The 23,479-nt window shown below is 42.3% G+C and overlaps 1 protein-coding gene across 1 annotated transcript in view; it reads left to right on the top strand.

Moving 5' to 3' along the window:
• Positions 1–23,479, top strand: part of LOC126109759 (DNA replication licensing factor Mcm6) — a 71,566-nt gene that overhangs the window by 3,762 nt on the left and 44,325 nt on the right. The window contains exons 4-6 of the mRNA XM_049914810.1: positions 2,174–2,322; positions 15,385–15,655; positions 22,706–22,877. Coding sequence (XP_049770767.1) covers positions 2,174–2,322; positions 15,385–15,655; positions 22,706–22,877 — 592 coding nt within the window. The remainder of the gene's footprint in view (positions 1–2,173; positions 2,323–15,384; positions 15,656–22,705; positions 22,878–23,479) is intronic.

Genomic DNA, 23,479 nt, shown 5'->3' on the forward strand with positions numbered 1-23,479 from the left:
TTGCTTTGTGATAGATGGCGCTGTAATAGTCACAAACACATAAGTACGTGGTATCACGTAACATTCCGCCAGTTCGGACGGTATTTGCTTCATGATACATTACCCGTGTTGAAATGGGCCGTTTACCAATTGCGGAAAAGGTTGATATCGTGTTGATGTATGGCTATTGTGATCAAAATGCCCAACAGGTATGTGCTATGTATGCTGCTCGGTATCCTGTACGACATCACCCAAGTGTCCAGACTGTTCGCCGGATAGTTATGTTATTTAAGGAAACAAGAAGTATTCAGCCACATGTGAAACGTTAACCAAGACCTGCAACAAATGATAATGCCCAACTAGGAGTTTTAGCTGCTGTTGCGCCTAATCCGCGCATCAGTAGCAGAGAAATTGCACAAGAATGGGGAATCTCAAAAACGTCGGTGTTGAGAATGCTACATCGACATTGATTGCACCCGTACCATATTCCTATGCACCAGGAATGGCATGGCACGAATTTGAACGTCATGTACAGGTCTGCCACTGGGCATGAGAGAAAGTACGGGACGATGACAGATTTTTTGCACGCGTTGTATTTAGCGACAAAGCGTCATTCACCAACAGCGGTAACGTAAACTGGCATAATGTGCACTACTGGGCAACGGAAAATCCATGATGACTTCGACAAGGGGAACATCAGCGACCTTGGCGGGTTAATGTATGGTGCGGCATTTTGGGAGGAAGGATGGTTGACCCCCATTTTATCGATAGCAATCTAAATGGTGCAGTGTCTGCTGATTTCCTACGTAATGTACCGATGTTACTACAAGATGTTTCACTGCATGACAGAATGGCAATGTACTTCCAACATGATGGATATCTGGCACATAGCTCGCGTGCGGTTGAAGCGGTATTGAATAGCTGAGCTGCTACAAAAAATGTGCCCATGAAAGGGTTGTGTGTGTTACTGACGTTAACTTAATTGTTCATTTCAAAATTTTATACCACACAAGTTCAAATTATGGAAGTAGAGGTATTGAAAAATGGAGAGCTTGTCTCAGTCTTCTGTCATTCTTCTCTTTTATAGATGGTTACAGAGATTTCCATGATCACTCACTGTGTTGCAAGTGAATAGATGGATCCTCAGAAGACACGAATTCGAGATAATGGTTTATAAACTCATGGTGAAATTCTTCTTTCTTCAAAATATTGTAAGATTTCCATCTATCTGTATATCTTTGGTTCCAGGCAAGATGAAGTTCGTAACAAGTGGCAGCTAAGTTTGTTAGTCCAGGAATACACTTAAACAATGAAATATTTCCTAGATTATTTTTCTATACCTCCAAATAATAAAATTTGTTCACTTTCATTCTTGAGAAGTGACCACCTTTCCTCAAATTTCCAGGTTGTGTGGGACCTGTCTTTTTCTGCAACCTTGTTGACACTACCTATTTTATCACTGTCATTAGTCACAATTACATCACATACTTCTCGACAGAAACTGTAGTAATAACAAACAGTATTAATCAACAATCCAGTTTCCGAAGCTCTGTTTTGTAGTTTGTAGTCTTTAACCCAGCAGGAAGCTGAGATGATTCTCTGCCGTATTGTCAGTTTAGAAACATCAAACCACATGTTTCTTCTTATAGTTGTTATTTTCTGACATTTGGTGCAGTATAACTGTAATGGGAAATCAAAATCACTAGTTTTTGAACCAAGTTTGACACTCTTTGTTGATCCATTATGGACTGTGGGACAACGGCTGGCATGTATTTCTTGATGCAATAATTTACCAACAGCCATATGTATTGTAGAAATTTATTTTGTGAACTCATATGCTATGAGTTTCGGCATTACATCGATGCCATCTTAAGGCCCCACACATCAGTCGTAAAATCGCTATACATGGAAGGAGCCATATAACTGGATCCGTGAATCAAATCGCTGTGCAACAGCTCTTGGTGGCCAGGCGACGCAGACAAGGGTGGTGACACAATTAATTTCTGTAAAAAATATTTGTGGGGCAAAAAGAGACAGCTGGATGTGAATATCTTTATTTAGGTAGCTAAATGAAGCGGTGGAATGTCACACTTGGCATTCTCTTTTGTCTCATATGCTTATATGTTTTTCCACCGCACATTGTTTTAAATTGCATGTGAGGATTTTTGGTAAGGACAATTTTCTATGTTTGCAGTTCACATACCCTACAATTTGCCGCAACCCTGTGTGCAGCAACCGCCGTCGTTTCATGTTGGATGTGGATAAGTCAACATTTGTTGACTTTCAGAAAGTTAGAATTCAGGAAACACAGGCGGAACTGCCTCGTGGTTGTATACCTAGAAGGTAAGTCGAAGAGATTTAAAAGTTCAGGGTTGGCGAAATGGTATCTTGAGGGATCAGTTAAGCTGTTGTGAAATGCAGAGATGGCAAGATTTCATTCTAATTATCAAACTCTAATATCGTTGGGAAATTCGTGTTGGCATGTTGATTATCAACTTTATATAGTATTATTATTGCACACTTCTGTGGAGTTCTTTTGTCATCTTTGATGCAATGCACCAGAGGATTTTGCCTTAGGATAGAATTCAGTGGACATGTGCTATTAAGTCAAGAAAGTGAGAGTGATTTCTGGGTGTAAAGCAGCCAAAAGTGAGGCTTTTCACAAACTTATCCACACATTAGTGCCACCTCAGTCTGTGATCTCTCTGCATGTCTGGGAATTTCACATATGGAGCCTCAACCAGTATATGACTATTGATTTCTTTCCTTTTTATTTTTACTTTCTTATAATTTTTGTTTATTTATCCGTCGTTAGACAATATACATCGTATGGATGTCAACAGTGAAAGTACAAATTATGGTATAAAGTCTAAATTTTTTTTTAACTGGTGCCGTTCTTTATTGTTTAATAAGCATACGTATTTTGATGTAGAACTAACATACATAAATACAAGCCCTGCATACTTATTACATAAATGAAAAAAAATTATATTGTTTAAATAAATATACTAGGAGTGTTGACATGAAACTAGCAGACATAAATACATAGGCATAAATACATAATACATGAATGAGGAAAAAAAAGCCAGGTATATCTTATGCTAGGTGTTCCCAACAATTCTTTGGTTTTAATTTAAGATATTCGTCCAAAGTGTAGAAACAATGCTCTTGAAAAAAACGGTTTTACAGTTTTTTAAAAAAATGCATACTGCTAATTTCTTTTATATTCTTTGGCAGCTTAGTATAGAATATCACACCTCGATAATCGAGACAGTTCTAAGCTTTTAGCTTATTCTTTCTATCTAAATGGAGGCAATAACTCAACCTTGTGTTACAATCCTGGATAATGTTAGTCCAGCTATAATTTTCAAGATTTTTTCATGAATACATTATGGTCTGAAAAATAAACTCACAAGGAACTGTCAGAATGCCCAGGTTTTTAAATAATTATCTGCAGTGAGCCCATTTATTGCATTTTGTCACTATTCTTACAGCTCTCTTTTGTAGTCCGAAAACTGTTTGTAGATTCTGGGTACTATTTCCTCAAAAGATTATACCTTATCTAAGGATGGCATACACATAACCAAAGTAAGCTGACCTTACACAGATGTCACTGCACACTGATGCAACAACTCTAAGCACATAGCATGCTGTGGAGACCCTCTTTGAGATAATCATGATATGTTCATTACACTTTAGTTGGCTGTCAGTATACAGTCAGAGGAATTTAGTGTTAGTTACATATGTTATTGAAGTGTTATATAGTTTTAAATTTATGAACTTGTACTTCTTGTTTATTCTAAAGTACATTATGTTTGTTTTATTAATATTGAGAGAGATTGTCCTTTGTAGACCATTTGTAAACATCTGCTAGTGCGTCATTGGCTTTTTCCAATAGCAGGTCATGTCTTGCTGGTAATCAGTATATTACTGTCATCATCAAAAAGTACTTTTTCTCCTTGCTCCACACATTGTGGGAAATCATTAATATAAATTAAGAACAATATTGTGTTGAGAACACTTTCTTGTGGGACTCCTATATTAACATACCGTGGGTAGGATAAGTGATTTACCACATATTTGGATGTGCTACGTGAAATTTCTACTCTCTGCACTCTGTTATTTAGGTACGATTGGAACTATTTATTTACCACTCCCCTGATTTCCAGAGACTCCAACTTGTGTAGAATGTCGTGATCAACAGTATTGAAGGCCTTCGATAGATCTAGGAAAATGGCAGTTACATAACTGTCCATGTCTAATGATTCTAGAACCATTTTTGTAAACTGAGCTATTGTAGTTTCATGCTTCTGTATGGTCTGAAGCCATGCGGTTCCTTGTAGAGAAGATTATATTTATGTAAGTAGCTCATAAGTTGATTTTTCATTAAAGTATCCACTATTTTGGAAAATACTGGAAGTAAAGCAATTGGCCTGTAATTTTCTATGTTTTCAACATTACCTTTTTTGTGAAGGTAGTCTGTGAAGCAGCCAGTGTTGAAATACTGGTTAATGGTCTTGCTGGAGAAGTTTCCATGGTTGATATTCTTATAACTGTGGGGCAATGAACTGTTGCAAAGCATCTAAGTAAATGTTAGCGGTAATGGATTTTCCTGCGAAGAAAAGTGGTCCATAACCCTTGTTAATGCATGAGGCTGCACCAAACATTCACTTTTTCGCTGTCTCGCTGTAAATGTACAGTAGCATGTGGAGACTCTGAACCCCATATACGGACATAATGACTATTTACCATTCCACTGACATGAAAGGTGGATTTATTGGTAAAGCATATGCGATTTAAGTAATCATTAGCACCATTAATCCTGTTGGGAATCTCAGTTGCAAATTCAGCATGTGTCAGCTAATCATTCGTGTGCAAGGCCTGCATGATTTGCACTTTGTAGGCATGCAACCTAAGTGTTTCATGAAGAATCTTCATCACACTTGCTTGCGGTATTTGAAGTTCACGGGATGCTTGACGAGTTGATTTAGACGGACTCTGTTGAAACGATTGCTGAACATGATCAACAATTGCATCTCTCACATGTGGCCCGCCTCTTCGAGGACGATCATCACCGCTGCCTAATTTGTTAAACTTTGCATACCATCACTTTATTGATTTAAGATGCCCAAAATTTAATTCAAATTTTTCTTTTGTTTCCTTTGCTGCTTGCTCAGTGTACAGATTGAATAACATGGGTGATAGGCTACGATCCTGTCTCACGCCTTCTGAACCACTGTTTTCCTTTTATGTCCCTGGGCTCTTATAACTGCTGTCTGATTTCTGTACAGTTTGTAAATAGCCTTCCACTCCCTGTTTGTTAGCCCTGCGACCTTCATAATTTCTAGGAGGGTATTGCAGTAAACATTGCCAAAAGCTGTCTCTAAGTCTACCAATGCTGCAAACTTCGGTTTGCCTTTCCTTAACCTACTTTCAAAGATAAGCCATAGGTCCAGTATTGCCTTGGCATGTTCCTACATTTATCCGAAATCCAAACTGATCTTCACAAGGTGAGCTTCCATTCTTCTCTAAATAATTTGTGGTAGTATTTTCAACCGTGATTTATTAAACTGATACCTTTGTAATTTTCACACCTGTCAGCACCTGCTTTCTTGGCAATTGTGATTATTACATTCTTGTCGAAATCTGAGGGCACTGCACCTGTTCCACACATCTTGCACAGCAGATGGAATAATTTTCTCATGGCTGGCTCTCTCAAGTCTGTCAGTAGTTCTGACAGAATGTTGTTTACTCCCAGGATCTTGTTTCAGTTTAGGTCTTTCAGTGCTTTGTCAAATTCTTCTCGCAGTATCATATATCATATCATCTTCTTCTTCCAGTTCTGTAAAATTACTCTCAAGTGCATCTCCATTGTATAGACCCTCTATACACTCCTTGCACATTTTGGCTTTCCCTCCTTTGCTTAGGACTAGTTTTCCATCTGAGCTCTTGATATTCATACAGTTCCTTCTCTGTTTCCCAAAAGTCTCTTTGGTTTTCTTTAGGCAGTATCTATCTTTCCTCTAGCGATTTATGCTTCTAAATCCTTATTTTTGTCCTCCTCACTGTACATCTGCACTAGTTCTGATTTTTTTCTCAGGACCATGATGTCCATAACCACAACATTCCAGCTAAAAAGGTAAAAGGAGTTTCACCACAGAAAAGCCTTGTCAGGTTGTTGAATTTTTTTCGGCATGGGATGTCCTGGTTTTGTGAAGGCAGCCCATGTAGCTGAGAGGTCAGGACAGCTAACTGCCATGGAGGCGGCCCAGGTTCGATTCCTGGCCAGGTTGGAGATTTTCCTCATCATTTAACGATCTTCAACACACCAGTTGCCGAAGTGGCATCAAATAAAGATTTAGCAGTAGGCGGCTGAAGAACCCCAAATGGGATCTCCTGGCCAGTCTACATCTATGTAGATACTCCCCAAGCCACTGTACGGTGCATGGCAGTGTGTACCCTGTACAAATAATTGGCATTTCCCTTCCTGTTCCATTCACAAATAGAGTGAGGGAAAAGCGACTGTCTTTATGCCTCCGTATGAGCTCTAATATCTTGTATCTCACTTCATGGTCTTTACGCGCAATATATGTTAGCGGCAGTAGAATCGTTAGGCAGTCAGCTTCAGATGCTGATTCCCTAAATTTTCACAATAGTGATTCCCGAAAAGAACATCTCTAGAGGGATTCCCATTTGAGTTCCCAAAGAGTCACCGTAACATTTATGTGTTGCTCGAATCGACCAGTAACAAATCTAGCAGCTCTCATCTGAATTGCTTCGATGTCTCCCTGTAGTCCGACCTAGTGTGGACCCCAAACACTGAGGCAGTACTCAAGAATAGGTTGCATCAATGTCCTTTACATGCTCTTCTTCACTGATGAACCATTCTTTCCTAAAATTCTCCCAATAAATCGAAGTCGACCATTCGCCTTCCCTACCACAGTTCTCACATGCTCATTCCAGCTCATATTGCTTTCCTACGTTATGCCCAGATATTCAAATGACTTGACTCAGTCAAGCAGGACACTAGTAATAATGTATCCAAACATCACAGGTTTGATATTCATATTCACCTGCGTTAACTTACATTTTTCCACATTTTGGGCCAGCTGCTATTCATCACATGAACTGGAAATTTTATCTAAGTTGTTTTGTATCTTCCTACAGTCACTGAACTTTGATACGTTACTGAACACCACGGCATCACCAGCAGGCAACACCATATTGCCGCCCATCCTCTCCGCCAAATCATTAATGTATATATAGAATAACAGTGGTCCTATCACACTTCCCTGGGGGACTCCTGATGATACCCTTGTCTCTGATGAACACTTGCCATCCAGGACAACATACTGAGTTCTATTATATAAGGAGTCTTCAAGCCAGTCACATGTCTGCAACTTACACTCCTGGAAATGGAAAAAAGAACACATTGACACCGGTGTGTCAGACCCACTATACTTGCTCCGGACACTGCGAGAGGGCTGTACAAGCAATGATCACACGCACGGCACAGCGGACACACCAGGAACCGCGGTGTTGGCCGTCGAATGGCGCTAGCTGCGCAGCATTTGTGCACCGCCGCCGTCAGTGTCAGCCAGTTTGCCGTGGCATACGGAGCTCCATCGCAGTCTTTAACACTGGTAGCATGCCGCGACAGCGTGGACATGAACCGTATGTGCAGTTGATGGACTTTGAGCGAGGGCGTATAGTGGGCATGCGGGAGGCCGGGTGGACGTACTGCCGAATTGCTCAACACGTGGGGCGTGAGGTCTCCACAGTACATCGATGTTGTCGCCAGTGGTCGGCGGAAGGTGCACGTGCCCGTCGACCTGGGACCGGACCACAGCGACACACGGATGCACGCCGAGACCGTAGGATCCTACGCAGTGCCGTAGGGGACCGCACCGCCACTTCCCAGCAAATTAGGGACACTGTTGCTCCTGGGGTATCGGTGAGGACCATTCGCAACCATCTCCATGAAGCTGGGCTACGGTCCCGCACACCGTTAGGCCGTCTTCCGCTCACACCCCAACATCGTGCAGCCCGCCTCCAGTGGTGTCGCGACAGGCGTGAACGGAGGGACGAATGGAGACGTGTCGTCTTCAGCGATGAGTCGCTTCTGCCTCAGTGCCAATGATGGTCGTATGCGTGTTTGGCGCCGTGCAGGTGAGCGCCACAATCAGGACTGCATACGACCGAGGCACACAGGGCCAACACCCGGCATCATGGTGTGGGGAGCGATCTCCTACACTGGCCGTACACCACTGGTGATCGTCGAGGGGACACTGAATAGTGCACGGTACATCCAAACCGACATCGAACCCATCGTTCTACCATTCCTAGACCGGCAAGGGAACTTGCTGTTCCAACAGGACAATGCACGTCCGCATGTATCCCGTGCCAGCCAACGTGCTCTAGAAGGTGTAAGTCAACTACCCTGGCCAGCAAGATCTCCGGATCTGACCCCCATTGAGCATGTTTGGGACTGGATGAAGCGTCGTCTCACGCGGTCTGCACGTCCAGCACGAACGCTGGTCCAACTGAGGCGCCAGGTGGAAATGGCATGGCAAGCCATTCCACAGGACTACATCCAGCATCTCTACGATCATCTCCATGGGAGAATAGCAGCCTGCATTGCTGCGAAAGGTGGATATACACTGTACTAGTGCCGACATTGTGCATGCTCTGTTGCCTGTGTCTATGTGCCTGTGGTTCTGTCAGTGTGATCATGTGATGTATCTGACCCCAGGAATGTGTCAATAAAGTTTCCCCTTCCTGGGACAATGAATTCACGGTGTTCTTATTTCAATTTCCAGGAGTGTATTCCATATGCTCATACCTTCGTTAACAGCCTGCAGTGGGGCACCGTGTCAAATGCTTTCCAGAAATATAGAAGTGTGGAATCTGCCTGGTGCCCTTCATCCGTAGTTCTCAGTATATCATGTGAGAAAAGGGCAAGCCAAATTTCACATGTGTGATGCTTTCTAAAACCATGCTGATTTGTGGACATAAGCTTCTCAGTCTCAAAAAAGATAATTATGTTTGAACTGAGAACATGTTCAAGGATTCTGCATCAAACAGAAGTTAGTGATATTGGTCTGTAATTTTGCGGGTCTGTTCTTTTACCTGTCTCATATACTGGAGTCACCCTTGCTTTTTTCCAGTCACTTGGGACTTTGTGCTGGGTGAGAGATTCATGGTAAATGCAAGCTAGATAAGGGACCAGTGCCAGAGAGTGCTCTTTGTAAAATTGAACTGGGATCCATCTGGACCAGGTGATTTATTTGCTTTCAAATCTTTGAGATACTTTCCTGTGTCAGATATGCTTATTACTATGTCATCCATACAGGAGTCTGTCTGATGGTCAAATGATGGTATACTTGTACAATTCTCCTATGTGAACAATTTCTTGAATGTGAAATTTAAAACTTAGGCTTTCGTTTTGCTATTTTCAACTGCCGCACCAGACAGGTCCACAAGGTTCTGAATGGAAGCTTTATACCTGCTTAGCGATTTTATGTATGACCAGAATTTTCTCAGGTTCTCTGGTAGATCCTTTACTAAGGTGTAATGGTTTAGTTGTATGCTTTGTGCATAGATCTTTTCACAGACATATGAATCTCTGTTAACCTTAGCTTGTTTTCGTTTATGCGTTCTCCTTTGAACCGATAGCACAACAGCCTCTGCTTCCTCACCGTCTGCTGAATTTCTTTATGAAACCATTGTGGGTATTTCCCATCCTTTATCCACTTACTAGGCAGACCGCGATACCCAGTCTACTTAAACTTTGTCCATAATTCCTCTACTTCCATGTTACTGGAACTAAGTGATGCCAGTTCACTGTCTAAGTGAGACGTTAATAACTACTTACGTGCTCTAACTAACAGAAACAATATCCTAGCCTTCTTGACTGATTTATTAACTTCTGTAATCATAGTTGCTATAATGACATCATGATCGCAAATCACCATTTCTGTATTGACATTGTCAATAAGGTCCATCATATTTGTAGCTACATGATCTAAGATATTTCCATTCCATGTGGGCTGCTGAGCTAGTTGCTCAAGACAATTTACCGTAGACTCTCTCTGAATGACTAGAACTGTCACAGCAGAATCGGATAGCCGGTAGAAACATCCAACAATTAACTTAATTTCACCTATACCTGTTATCGTGTTCATATGACCTCACTGCCGCACTCAACTTCGATCTCAATAGAGGCAATATTTTTGTCAACTGCAATGAACACTACCCCCTCTTAAGGCCCGTAATCTGTCTTTCCAATATTCATTCCATGACTTCCTAAATATCTCAGAGCTTTTCACTTCGGGTTTCAGCAAGCTCTCGGTCCCAAGAATAATTTGAGTGCGAGAACTTTATTACAAGTACTTCGACAGTTTACTGATAAAATTGTGATAGTTGAAGTGTTTTTATTCTGAATGCCACATGTCTTCCCTTGCTGTGAGTCAACTGGCGAGAGTTTATCAGAGCATCTCAAACCACAGCCTAGCCTAAAAAACCTTCATTTACTCTTAACAAGTTCTCCGTTGCTATAGTGCACACTTGACCTATCAAGGGGAGTCCTACAAATACCCACACAATAATGGAGGTCTAGAAATATGCAGCGAAGACAGTCACAGAGTCGACAAAGCCTTTGGTTGAGACCTTCCTCTCGGCTCCAAACCGAAGGACGCTGATCAACTCTGGGAACGATGCTGCAAATTGCGAGCGCTGCTCGCACCCCGCACACGAGGGCGGCAGTATTCCCCCCCTCTGCCAGCTGCCTGTACGAACTGAGGATCGCTTCGGAACCCGTGTGACAGAGGTCACGGGTGCCGATGTGACCCACAACGTGCAGATGACTGCAAGCTCGATAACCACAGGCAAGGCCGCCTCCATATCTCAGATGAGGTCCCCTAGCAGACATACCGAGTGCACACATACATTCTATCCAGCCCTGAATGCTTTCTGCCTAAGGCACTCCTTAATGCACTTGACATTGGAGCTTCCAATAACTAGTCAATCCCCTCCTTCCGTGTGACTCCTCAGACCCTGCTGAAGGAGCGGACAGCTGTGGGTGTCCTCTCAGAGGGTGAACGGGTGAGGCCAGGCAGCCAGTCTCCACATTGGCCCTCCGCCTCGAGCAAAGCGAATGCGTTACCACTCACTCTGCTGTAAGAATGGATCCACTGTGTTGGGTGCACTAGGAGGTGCCTTAGAAGCAGAGTCCGTGGGCAAGACAAGCGACACCTGAGGTGTCCCGTACGACATGCCAGATTCTCTGCCTCCGCTAAAACCCGAGGCAGCAGCCTGAAGGTGACCGATCTTGCCGACACCACATTCAGCTGTTCGCGAACTGTGGCCAGCTGCTCATGCGTCTGCACACAGCACGCACACATCCTATCCATCATAACGAGACTAACTGAAGAAGCGAACTATAAAAGCAGACAATCCTAAATATGCAATCTGCTACCCTGCTGATCTGTCACCAATGGACGCCGATGCTTTAAAGAGCTACGCAGCTGTTCAGTGAGCAACTATTGTGCTTCACAGTGAATGAATTTACACTTACAAATACACAAGATTAATCCTCTTAAACAGAGAAATACGCAGGCGATAATTTCATTTCATAACAATCCGGCATGAACAAAACATATTCTGTGAGAATATTCCACTCTACCTGCTGAAAAATTGGAACTGCTAGTCCAGCAGCAGCAATAAGTAGGGCCACACGTGTGTGTGTGTGTGTGTGTGTGTGTGTTATTCTAGTTCGTCAAAGAGTAATCCCAAAGCTAGCAAGTTTTCTTTCCTTTGCGTGTGGCTATTGTCAATTCAACGTTTCGGTGAGAGCTCTCCTTTAATCCAAAAGTATTTACATTCTCCAAGAACCTACCTGCAACACAAACGTTAAGTATAGTTGTCTTTATGTAATGATGAACTTGACTTGATCATGATCATTTTCAAAAAAAGTACTGGAATTTAATTTTGTATGTATTCTATGGTACAGGTTTTTTTTTAAATTAAGACACTGCTGGCCATCCTTGGAAGTGAGTTGCGTCGTCATCTCCCACCAGAACCACATGTATTTAAGTGAACAAATAATAATAACTCTAATTGTTACAATTATGTAATGTTGTCAATTTTCTGTATTGCAATTAGAAAAGAAAAATATAGAAATTTACTTATAGCTGTGGGGTTTTTGGCTGTGACAGGAACATACATATGATTGTTATTTATGATATTTCAACTTCAAAAGTAAAGCTATAATTATTTTGTCTGAATTTTGTGAATGTAAATGGTAATTGAACTTACCAATACCTTTTGAAAGGAGTTTCCATACATTAAACACATTACAACATCCAGAAAATCATGTTATGTGTTGCAGATAGTACAACAATGTCTTTTGATGTGGGAGTGCTGTAAAGTGATAGTGTGAGGCTTCTCTTAGGAATGAATGTAAAACAGGGATACCTGTACTAGCATGGTTTATTTTAAGTATATAATCCAATCTCTGTCATCCCCTACAGTTTTTATCCCCTCCAGCTCAGTTTCATTACCATACAATGCTGTGCTCCAAATGTACATTTTCAGAAATTTCTTCCTCATACGAAGGCTATGTTTCATACCAGTAGATTTTTCTTGGCTGGGTATGCCCTCCTTGTCTGTACTAGTCTGCTTTTCTTGTCGTCCTTGCTTCATGTACCAAATGTTGCTTTGCTTTCAAGGTAGCAGAATTTCTTAACTTCCTCGTCATTGTAGTCCTCAATTTTGATGTTAAGTTTGTCACTAATCTCTTTTCTGCTTGTCATTCTTCGGTTTACTTTGTCAATATTATCTACTTATTAGACTGTCCATTCCATTCATTACGTCCCAGTGGCAACTTACTGAGGTAGCGTGCTTCAAAATCTTGCCTGTAATGTGATACTGTATTATACTTCCTCGTATATTCTCGAGTGACTCATCAAATCATTTATTTAGCAAAACATGAAGTTTACTGCGTCATAGTAATGCCGCAACTGTGACTGATAACTTAGATTTCCACTGACACTTTCTATACAAAAATGGATTACTGTTGTTAATATTTATAATTGGAGTTATTCTCTGAGTTAGCTGTGATCCATACAATGTGTGCAAGATATCCTCACACAGTCCCACTCCACATAGCACTGACTTGCTAGCAGCATTGCATGACATGTTGTAGGTGCTGTATGTGCTGATCAAACTCTCCCGGGCTGTGGGAATGCCCCCCCACCCCCACTCCCCACCCTGTTAACCTGTACAATGGGATGTCCCCACTACCATGCACTTCACTGCTTCGCAGAGTATAGATGTAGTTTGTTAGTTGTACAAGTCTCTGTTACATGGCCAGTTCCTTTTGCTGCCTTCCTTGCTGCCCAAACTTCCCTCATTCGCTCGCTGTGTTTCTGTTTCCGATCCTCTGTCTATGCTTCTTGTCGGCTTTGTGTCTTCGGCTTCATCTTGATTGCCTTTTTGGTTGCCCATATTTCTTTCATCTTCTGGCTGTGATCTTGCTTGCGTTCTTCGGTCCATTTTATGCCTGTTCGTTTGTCACATTGTATCTCATGTAGTTTACCTTTCTTAATGATGTTTCTGAATTTTATTCTGTTGTATATTGTGTCTGCTGTTATGTTGAGTTGGTTCAGGTCATTTCCTACCTCTGCCACCCATTTGTTGTTTCTAGTGGTTACCCAGTCAAAGATCTGTTTGGTCTACCCAGTCAAAGATCTGTTTGGTCAGCCTGTGTGATGGCATTCTGTATAGGTGTCCATAGAATTGTAGTCTGCGTTTTCTAATCTTTTCTGTGATTGTCTCCGTATGTTTGTACAGTTCCTCTGTAGGTTTCTTGATCCATATTCCATTGTTGTTAGTTGCGCCAAATATTTTCCTAAGTATTTTCCTTTCTACTTTTTTAATTGTCTGATACGTGTATGCCCTAGGATTAGTGTGGTCTTTGCTGCATATAATGCCTCGGGGAGCACCACCGTGTTGTAATGGCGTAATTTGGCTTTTTGTGAGATAGACTTCTTGTTGTAATGATTCCACACTACTTTGTATGCCTTGTCCAGTTTAGTCTTTCTTTCTTCGTTTGAGTCTCTGTTATGTCCACTCATTTGTAGTGTTTCACCGAGGTATTTGAAGTTTGCTGTTTTGTAAATCGTGCCATACTTTGTGTTCAGAGATGAGTTTCTTTGTGCTCATAAACTGTGTCTTTTCGTAAGAGATCTGTAGCCCAGTTTTGGAAGCGATTTCGTGCAGTTTTTCAATAGCGTCTTTTGTTTCCTTTATACCTTTCGTGACAATCGCCAAATCGTCTGCAAAAGCCAGGCATTTAATCTGTAGGTTTCCTAAGGTTATCCCCTGTTGTGATGTTTCCCATTCTTTTATGAGCTTATCTAACACCAGATTGAAAAGGAGAGGTGAGAGGCCATCGCCTTGTCGGACACCTGTGCGAATTTCAAAGGGCTCTGATAGTTCCCCACAGAACTTTACTTTGGAGGTCGTGTTGGTTAAAGTTTGCTCTGTGATAGCCCGTGTTTTGTTGTCTACTTTGCATTCTGTTAGAATTTTGAAGAGAGTTTTCCGGTCGATAGAGTCGCACGCCTTTTTGAAGTCAACAAAGGTAATGATCAGGTTCTGTTTGTGTTGTAAAATCATTTTCAGGTTCCAAATTCGTTCTGCACAAGACCACCCTTTACGGAAGCCTGCTTGGTATTCCCCAATCAAGTGGTCGGTCTGGCATTCTAGTCTGTTCAGTAAAGCTTTAGAGAGGATCTTGTATGTGACCGGTAGTAGGGATATTCCTCTGTAGTTGTTCGGGTCAGTCTTGTCACCTTTTTTGTGTAGTGGGTGTATCAGGGTAGTTTTCCAGTCGTCAGGAATTTTCATGGTCTTCCAGATGTCTTCCAAGATCCTGTGGATGTCTTTGGTGAGTTCTGGGTCTTGTAACTTCCAGATTTCCGCGATGATGCCATCTTCTCCTGGTGCTCTACGATTCTTGAGTGACTTGATTATTTCTTTAACTTCTTCTAGAGTTGGAGGTTCACTATCTGGATTGTATGTGCTCGTTTTTGTCATCATTTCTTTCATAGAGGGGCCCGTGTTGAGCAGTTTTTCAAAGTACTTTGCCAGAATGTTACAATTGTTTTTGGTATTGGTTTCTATGTCCGTATATTATAAAGAAACTACAAAAACGCAATGGGGGTAACAAACGTAATTTTACCACTAAAGAGTTATTCCCCCACATTTTACATTATCCCTGCTTTATACACCATTTTTTAAAATTCCCTCAAAGTTTAATGGAGGGTTTCATTGTACATCAAAGACAACAAATGTTTGTAATGGGTTTTGACATTTTGTGATGATAAAAATGTCCATCCACAGTGTAGAGGTGGTGCTGAGAGCTGAGATCGTGGACATGGTGCAGGCGGGCGATCAGTACGACTTCACGGGCACACTGATCGTGGTGCCGGACGTGGGCGTGCTGTCGACTCCCGGGCAGCGTGCCGAACTGGCCTCGAGGCACAAAGCGGGAGACCAGGGGGCGGCGCAGATGGCAGGGGAGGGCGTGCGCGGCCTGAGGGCGCTCGGCGTGAGAGAGCTCAACTACCGCATGGCCTTCCTCGCCTGCAGCGTCGCGCCCACCAATCCCAGGGTAAGCGTGCCGGGCTGTCTGTGCTGCCGAACTAAGTCTTTGGGTAACTGAGAATCAGTTACAGAAACATTGCATGGAACTGACAACTAGGGACGTGCTTCTACAGTGGTAGATATATTGACATTCTTGTTGTCGTTGTCATTGCCTTTGGCCTTTAGACTTGTTAGTTGCAGCTCTACACGCAAGTCTATTCTGTGTGGTCTCCAACACTGCGTAATTACTGCAACCTACGTCAATTTGAACCTGCTTAATGTAATAGTCTTTGTCTCCCTTTATGGTTCTTACCACTCGTACTACCCTCCATAATTGTGATTTTTCATATCAGTTATAGCCCAAGTTTTGCCATAATGCTGTTTTCTCCCCCATTATGTTCAGTACCTTCCCCCCCCCATGAACCATGGACCTTGCCGTTGGTGGGGAGGCTTGCGTGCCTCAGCGATACAGATAGCTGTACCGTAGGTACAACCACAACGGAGGGGTATCTGTTGAGAGGCCAGACAAACGTGTGGTTCCTGAAGAGGGGCAGCAGCCTTTTCAGTAGTTGCAAGGGCAACAGTCTGGATGATTGACTGATCTGGCCTTGTAATAATAACCAAAACGGCCTTGCTGTGCTGGTACTGCGAACGGCTGAAAGCAAGGGGAAACTACGGCCGTAATTTTTCCCGAGGGCATGCAGCTTTACTGTATGATTAAACAATGATGGCGTCCTCTTGGGTAAAATATTCCTGAGGTAAAATAGTCCCCCATTCGGATCTCCGGGCGGGGACTACTCAAGAGGATGTCGTTATCAGGAGAAAAAAAACTGGCGTTCTACGGATCGGAGCGTGGAATGTCAGATCCCTTAATCGGGTAGGTAGGTTAGAAAATTTAAAAAGGGAAATGGATAGGTTAAAGTTAGATATAGTGGGAATTAGTGAAGTTCGGTGGCAGGAGGAACAAGACTTCTGGTCAGGTGACTACAGGGTTATAAACACAAAGTCAAATAGGGGTAATGCAGGAGTAGGTTTAATAATGAATAGGAAAATAGGAATGCGGGTAAGCTACTAAAAACAGCATAGTGAACGCATCATTGTGGCCAAGATAGATACGAAGCCCACACCTACTACAGTAGTACAAGTTTATATGCCAACTAGCTCTGCAGATGACGAAGAAATTGATGAAATGTATGATGAGATAAAAGAAATTATTCAGATAGTGAAGGGAGACGAAAATTTAATAGTCATGGGTGACTGGAATTCGAGTGTAGGAAAAGGGAGAGAAGGAAATGTAGTAGGTGAATATGGATTGGGGCTACGAAATGGAAGAGGAAGCCGCCTGGTAGAATTTTGCACAGAGCACAACTTAATCATAGCTAACACTTGCTTTAAGAATCATGATAGAAGGTTGTATACATGGAAGAACCCTGGAGATACTAAAAGGTATCAGATAGATTATATAATGGTAAGACAGAGATTTAGGAACCAGGTTTTAAATTGTAAGACATTTCCAGGGGCAGATGTGGACTCTGACCACAATCTATTGGTTATGACCTGTAGATTAAAACTGAAGAAACTGCAAAAAGGTGGGAATTTAAGGAGATGGGACCTGGATAAACTGAAAGAACCAAAGGTTGTACAGAGTTTCAGGGAGAGCATAAGGGAACAATTGACAGGAATGGGGGAAAGAAATACAGTAGAAGAGGAATGGGTAGCTTTGAGGGATGAAGTAGTGAAGGCAGCAGAGGATCAAGTAGGTAAAAAGACGAGGGCTAGTAGAAATCCTTGGGTAACAGAAGAAATATTGAATTTAATTGATGAAAGGAGAAAATATAAAAATGCAGTAAATGAAGCAGGCAAAAAGGAATACAAACGTCTCAAAAATGAGATTGACAGGAAGTGCAAAATGGCTAAGCAGGCATGGCTAGAGGACAAATGCAAGGATGAAGAGGCTTATCTCACTAGGGGTAAGATAGATACTGCCTACAGGAAAATTAAAGAGACCTTTGGAGATAAGAGAACTACTTGTATGAACATCAAGAGCTCAGATGGAAACCCAGTTCTAAGCAAAGAAGGGAAAGCAGAAAGATGGAAGGAGTATATAGAGGGTCTATACAAGGGCGATGTACTTGAGGGCAATATTATGGAAATGGATGAGGATGTAGATGAAGATGAAATGGGAGATACGATACTGCGTGAAGAGTTTGACAGAGCACTGAAAGACCTGAGTCGAAACAAGGCCCCCGGAGTAGACAACATTCCATTGGAACTTCTGACGGCCTTGGGAGAGCCAGTCCTGACAAAACTCTACCATCTGGTGAGCAAGATGTATGAGACAGGTGAAATACCGTCAGACTTCAAGAAGAATATAATAATTCCAATCCCAAAGAAAGCAGGTGTTGACAGATGTGAAAATTACCGAACAATCAGTTTAATAAGCCACAGCTGCAAAATACTGACACGAATTCTTTACAGACGAATGGAAAAACTAGTAGAAGCCGACCTCGGGGAATATCAGTTTGGATTCTGTAGAAATACTGGAACACGTGAGGCAATACTGACCTTACGACTTATCTTAGAAGAAAGATTAAGGAAAGGCAAACCTACGTTTCTAGCATTTGTAGACTTAGAGAAAGCTTTTGACTATGTTAACTGGAATACTCTCTTTCAAATTCTGAAGGTGGCAGGGGTAAAATACAGGGAGCGAAAGGCTATTTACAGTTTGTACAGAAACCAGATGGCAGTTATAAGAGTCGAGGGGCATGAAAGGGAAGCAGTGGTTGGGAAAGGAGTAAGACAGGGTTGTAGCCTCTCCCCGATGTTATTCAATCTGTATATTGAGCAAGCAGTAAAGGAAACAAAAGAAAAATTCGGAGTAGGTATTAAAATCCATGGAGAAGAAATAAAAACATTGAGGTTCGCCGATGACATTGTAATTCTGTCAGAGACAGCAAAGGACTTGGAAGAGCAGTTGAACGGAATGGACAGTGTCTTGAAAGGAGGATATAAGATGAACATCAACTAAAGCAAAACGAGGATAATGGAATGTAGTCAAATTAAGTCGGGTGATGCTGAGGGAATTAGATTAGGAAATGAGACACTTACAGTAGTAAAGGAGTTTAGCTATTTAGGGAGTAAAATAACCGATGATGGTCGAAGTAGAGAGGATATAAAATGTAGACTGGCAATGGCAAGGAAAGCGTTTCTCAAGAAGAGGAATTTGTTAACATCGAGTATAGATTTAAGTGTCAGGAAGTCGTTTCTGAAAGTATTTGTATGGAGTGTAGCCATGTATGGAAGTGAAACATGGACGATAACTAGTTTGGACAAGAAGAGAATAGAAGCTTTCGAAATGTGGTGCTACAGAAGAATGCTGAAGATTGGATGGGTAGATCACATAACTAATGAGGAAGTATTGAATAGGATTGGGGAGAAGAGAAGTCTGTGGCACAACTTGACCAGAAGAAGGGATCGGTTGGTAGGACATGTTCTGAGGCATCAAGGGATCACCAATTTAGTATTGGAGGGCAGCGTGGACGGTAAAAATCGTAGGGGGAGACCAAGAGATGAATACACTAAGCAGATTCTGAAGGATGTAGGTTGCAGTAGGTACTGGGACATGAAGAAGCTTGCACAGGATAGAGTAGCATGGAGAGCTGCATCAAACCAGTCTCAGGACTGAAGACCACAACAACAACAACAACAACAACAACAACAACAACACCTTCTAATTACATCTTTGAATTACCAGTGTAGTCACAGCATTCTCATGCAGCATCGTATTTTAAATCAACTTTTACCACATAATTACAATTTATCGTGCATATGATCTGCTGAATGTGAAACTGACCAACCGACCCCTAACCTCTCACCTGCCCGGTTTTTCATGCATGTATCACTTGTGCATGAGGCTACACTCTGTGCAGATACTTCAGGAAGAGACTTCCTAGTATTTAAATTTATGTTTGATATTCGCAAATTTGTTTTTCAGAAACGGTTTTATGGCTATAGCAACTGTGCCTTTTATATCCTCTCTACTTCAGCCATTGCCAGTATTTTGGCACCCAACAACACATATCATTAGCTACTGCCAACATCTCATTTCCCCATCTTATTCATCCAGCATCATCTGACATGTATATGTATCACCTTTGTAGCCTCTGCTTTGTCCCAGTGGTGGCATCTCTGGGGCAGAAATTAGAACATGATGTGCCCCAGGGCTGTGTTACAGTTCCTCTTTCTTCTCATTTTTGTAAATAGTCTAAGCCAAGATAGTAACATACTGCACAGGGAATCAGGCGAGTCATTTGGAAGGGTGGAAAAGTCATTCTGTCAAATAAGATTGAAATAAATGAAGGAAAAACTCTTCATATGAAATGTGGCTGTGGCAAAAGCACATTCCTGGAACTTTCAGAATTTTTAAAATTGCTGGATTTTGTAATTATAAGAAACTTGTGTTGTAGACACAGTGAGTGTGTATGTGAGGAACTGTCACGTGTAGTATACTTTCTGAGGCTGATGGAAAAAGTAATTACAGACCAGTATCGGGTAACTACAGGGAGACAGAATAATGAGAATGTTTGAAATGGGTAGTGGCAGCCATGGGCAAGTGGCAGCACTTTGAGTTCATGACAATTAGCGAGTAAACAGTCCACCATTTCAGTAATCGTGGATCAGTGGAAAGGACAACAGTGTGCATTAGCCATAAAAATGATACGCGGTTGACCCACAAATATCCCCAGCGTTGGGAGAACTCGCCCAAGTGTCACTGTGGGCTGACAGTGGTCCATCTTCTGATGGACTGCCCCCTTTTAGCCCCCTTGCGGCAGTCCTTTAATTTACCAGCTGCACTTCCTTTAATTCTCAGTGACGATGCCTCTATAGCTGACTCAGTTTTAAGTTTTATCCGTGCAGCTGGGTTTTATCACTCGCTCTACTGTGGGTGCTCTCGCATGATTTCTCAGGCTACACCCACTCCAGCGACTTTTAATTGTGACGTGGATACAAAAAATAGTGTCTTTTATGGTAACAAGTTGTGTTGGTACCTCTATCACAGCTTTCCAGCTGGAGGTTCTTCATTTGTCATTGAGTGGTTAACCTTTTACCTGATCCATCAACCACTGTAGTCTGTTTTACTCTTGTCGACTATTTGCTCTGCTCCTTTTAAGTTTCCTCTATTTTGTGTTACTGTGGTGTTCATTTTAGCTCTGTACCCCTTGGTGTTCCCTCCCTCTGGGTGCAGAGGTTATGCTTTTACTGTATAGGCCTTTTACAAGTATGTCTGCTTGGAACTGGGGACAGATGACCTCAATGTTTAGCCTCCATCAAACCCCAAAACCAACCATAAAAATGTTTTGTAAAAACAATGATAGTTTGATAGCATACAGAGGGAGTTTTGACATTTTTATAATTCAGGACGTCATCGTGCCGTTCCGTCGAAACACGCAATAAAATGTTGGCTTAATAACTTTGAAGTGACTGAATCTGCCCGCAAGAAGAAACCAACAGGACGACCAAGAAGTGTAAGTTCTCCAGCGAACATTGATGTTGTACACGATTCTGTCTTACGGAGCCCACAGAATTCAATTTGTAAGCAAGCAACAGTGGTTGGAATGTCCTGGGAGTGTGTTCACAGAATTCTTAATCTCCATTTAAAATTTCATCTGTGCAAACTACAGATGGTGCAACAATTGAAGGACAGTGATTACTGTTTACAATTAGTATTCTGTCAACAAATGTTAACAAAAATAAACAATGACAAGAATTTCTAAAAAGGTTGTGGATGTCGGATGAGCAGTAAAGTGATAGTATGGTGTAATGGCAGTCAGTGGCATATTTGCGAGAATTGTTTGGCAACCGTGTGGTCTCACGATTTGGCAACATTCCCTGGCCCCCTAGATCACAAAATTTATCCATGTGTGATTTTTTGTCTTGTGGAGCTACCTCAAGAGCAAAGTCTACATGACTCGGCCAAGAATCCTGGATGAGTTAAAACCGGGAATTAGAGATGCAATTCACAGTATCCCAGCTGAGATGTTGCAGTGGTCAATCAGGAATCTCAGCACTAGGTTTCACTAATGTATTTGTATAGGAGGTCTCCATCTAAAGGATGTAATTTTTTAAAAAGTGAAAAACGCTATCAATGTTTCGTAAATGGCAAAGTTGTAAGGTTTGAACTACTATGAATGCAATTTCTTTCCTTCATCACTTCTAGTTTTATTTTATTGTGGAAATGTTTCTGTTTTTCTGTGTCTTCCTGTATATGTCGTGCTCTATTCCACATCCGTATTGACTGTGAAATGCAGCTTTGGGGTCATTGATCAGGCTGCACGGACATCCTATTTCTACAAAACAAGGCAGTAACAATTGTCACACTTCAATACTAAACAAGAGCACTGCAGGCGATTATTTTGGGAGTGGAGAGTGTGTTGTAGGAATAACTTCCATCTGCACAGTTTGAAAAAGTTGGTGGCAGAGGGGATGATCCAGGTGGCCTGAGTTGTGAAGCAACCATTGAAATCAACTGTGTTATGATCAGATGCATGTTGTGCCACAAGATGGCTCTCTGCCACAGTTTGGCATTGCTGTTCATCCTGGTGGACAGCTGGTTCACAGTTATACCAATATAAAAAGCAGTGAAATTGTTTGCAGCATAGTTGCTTTCACAGGTGGAGTGATGTCTGATCGCCTACAACCCGGACCATCTGGATCCTTCCCTTCACCACAAGTTTTTCTGAACTGTACAGTTGGCAGTTATCTTTACAACACATTTTCAGCTTTCAAAGTCATCCCTGCCTCTGCCTGCAGTAAATTATTATTCTCACACCTTTCACCTGACAGTTTTCACCCGTCTGTCGTATAACTTCCTCCTCAGTTCAGGTTTCCTCACCGTTATTGTGCACCAATCTCTGACAACACACCCACCTGTCTTTTTCCCCTTCTCAGATACTCTTCTTCTTACAGTGACATCCTCGTTGAGTGTTGCCTGAGTGTAATGTTCAGGTGTCAATTTATTTGAATCATCAATTTGCATGTAGTAAGCTAGTCAGAGTACAATGGTGAAATGTGGTTTCAGTTTGGGGGCGCAGAACTGCACATGGAGGAGATGACTGCCGAGATAATGAAGCAGCAGATGACGGATGCTGAGTGGAACAAGGTGTACGAGATGAGCCGCGACCGAAACCTCTACCAGAACCTCGTTTCCAGCCTCTTCCCCACAATACACGGCAACGACGAAGTAAAAAGAGGTGAGTAGCGGTGCAGTGAGAAACACTGCACGTAGTTAGTACTAGTTCCAGGGATAGGGATCAGGAAAGAAAATCTCACACGAAACTTCCTGGCAGATTAAAACTGTGTGCCGGACCGAGACTCAAACTCGGGACATTTGCCTTTTGCGGGCAAATGCTCTACCAACTGAGCTACCCAAGAACGACTCACGCCCCGTCCTCACAGCTTTACTTCCGCCAGCACCTCGTCTCCTACCTTCCAGACTTTACAGAAGCTCTCCTGCGAAGCTCTCCTCGCAGGAGAGCTTCTGTGAAGTTTGGAAGGTAGGAGACGAGGTGCTGGCGGAAGTAAAGCTGTGAGGACGGGGCGTGAGTCGTGCTTGGGTAGCTCAATTGGTAGAGCACTTGAACGCGAAAGGCAAAGGTTCCGCGTTCGAGTCTCGGTCCGGCACACAGTTTTAATCTGCCAGGAAGTTACACATCAGCGCACCCTCCGCTGCAGAGTGAAAAATCTCATTCTGAAAATCTCACACAGCGCAGGTTTTCAGCAGAGGTCTTAGTATACGGAATATGTTCTCAGATATGTGAGCGGCTCGAAGACTTCATCTGTACTTTGCGGTGGC

Source organism: Schistocerca cancellata, chromosome 12, assembly GCF_023864275.1.
Source record: "Schistocerca cancellata isolate TAMUIC-IGC-003103 chromosome 12, iqSchCanc2.1, whole genome shotgun sequence".
Lineage (NCBI taxonomy): Eukaryota > Metazoa > Arthropoda > Insecta > Orthoptera > Acrididae > Schistocerca > Schistocerca cancellata.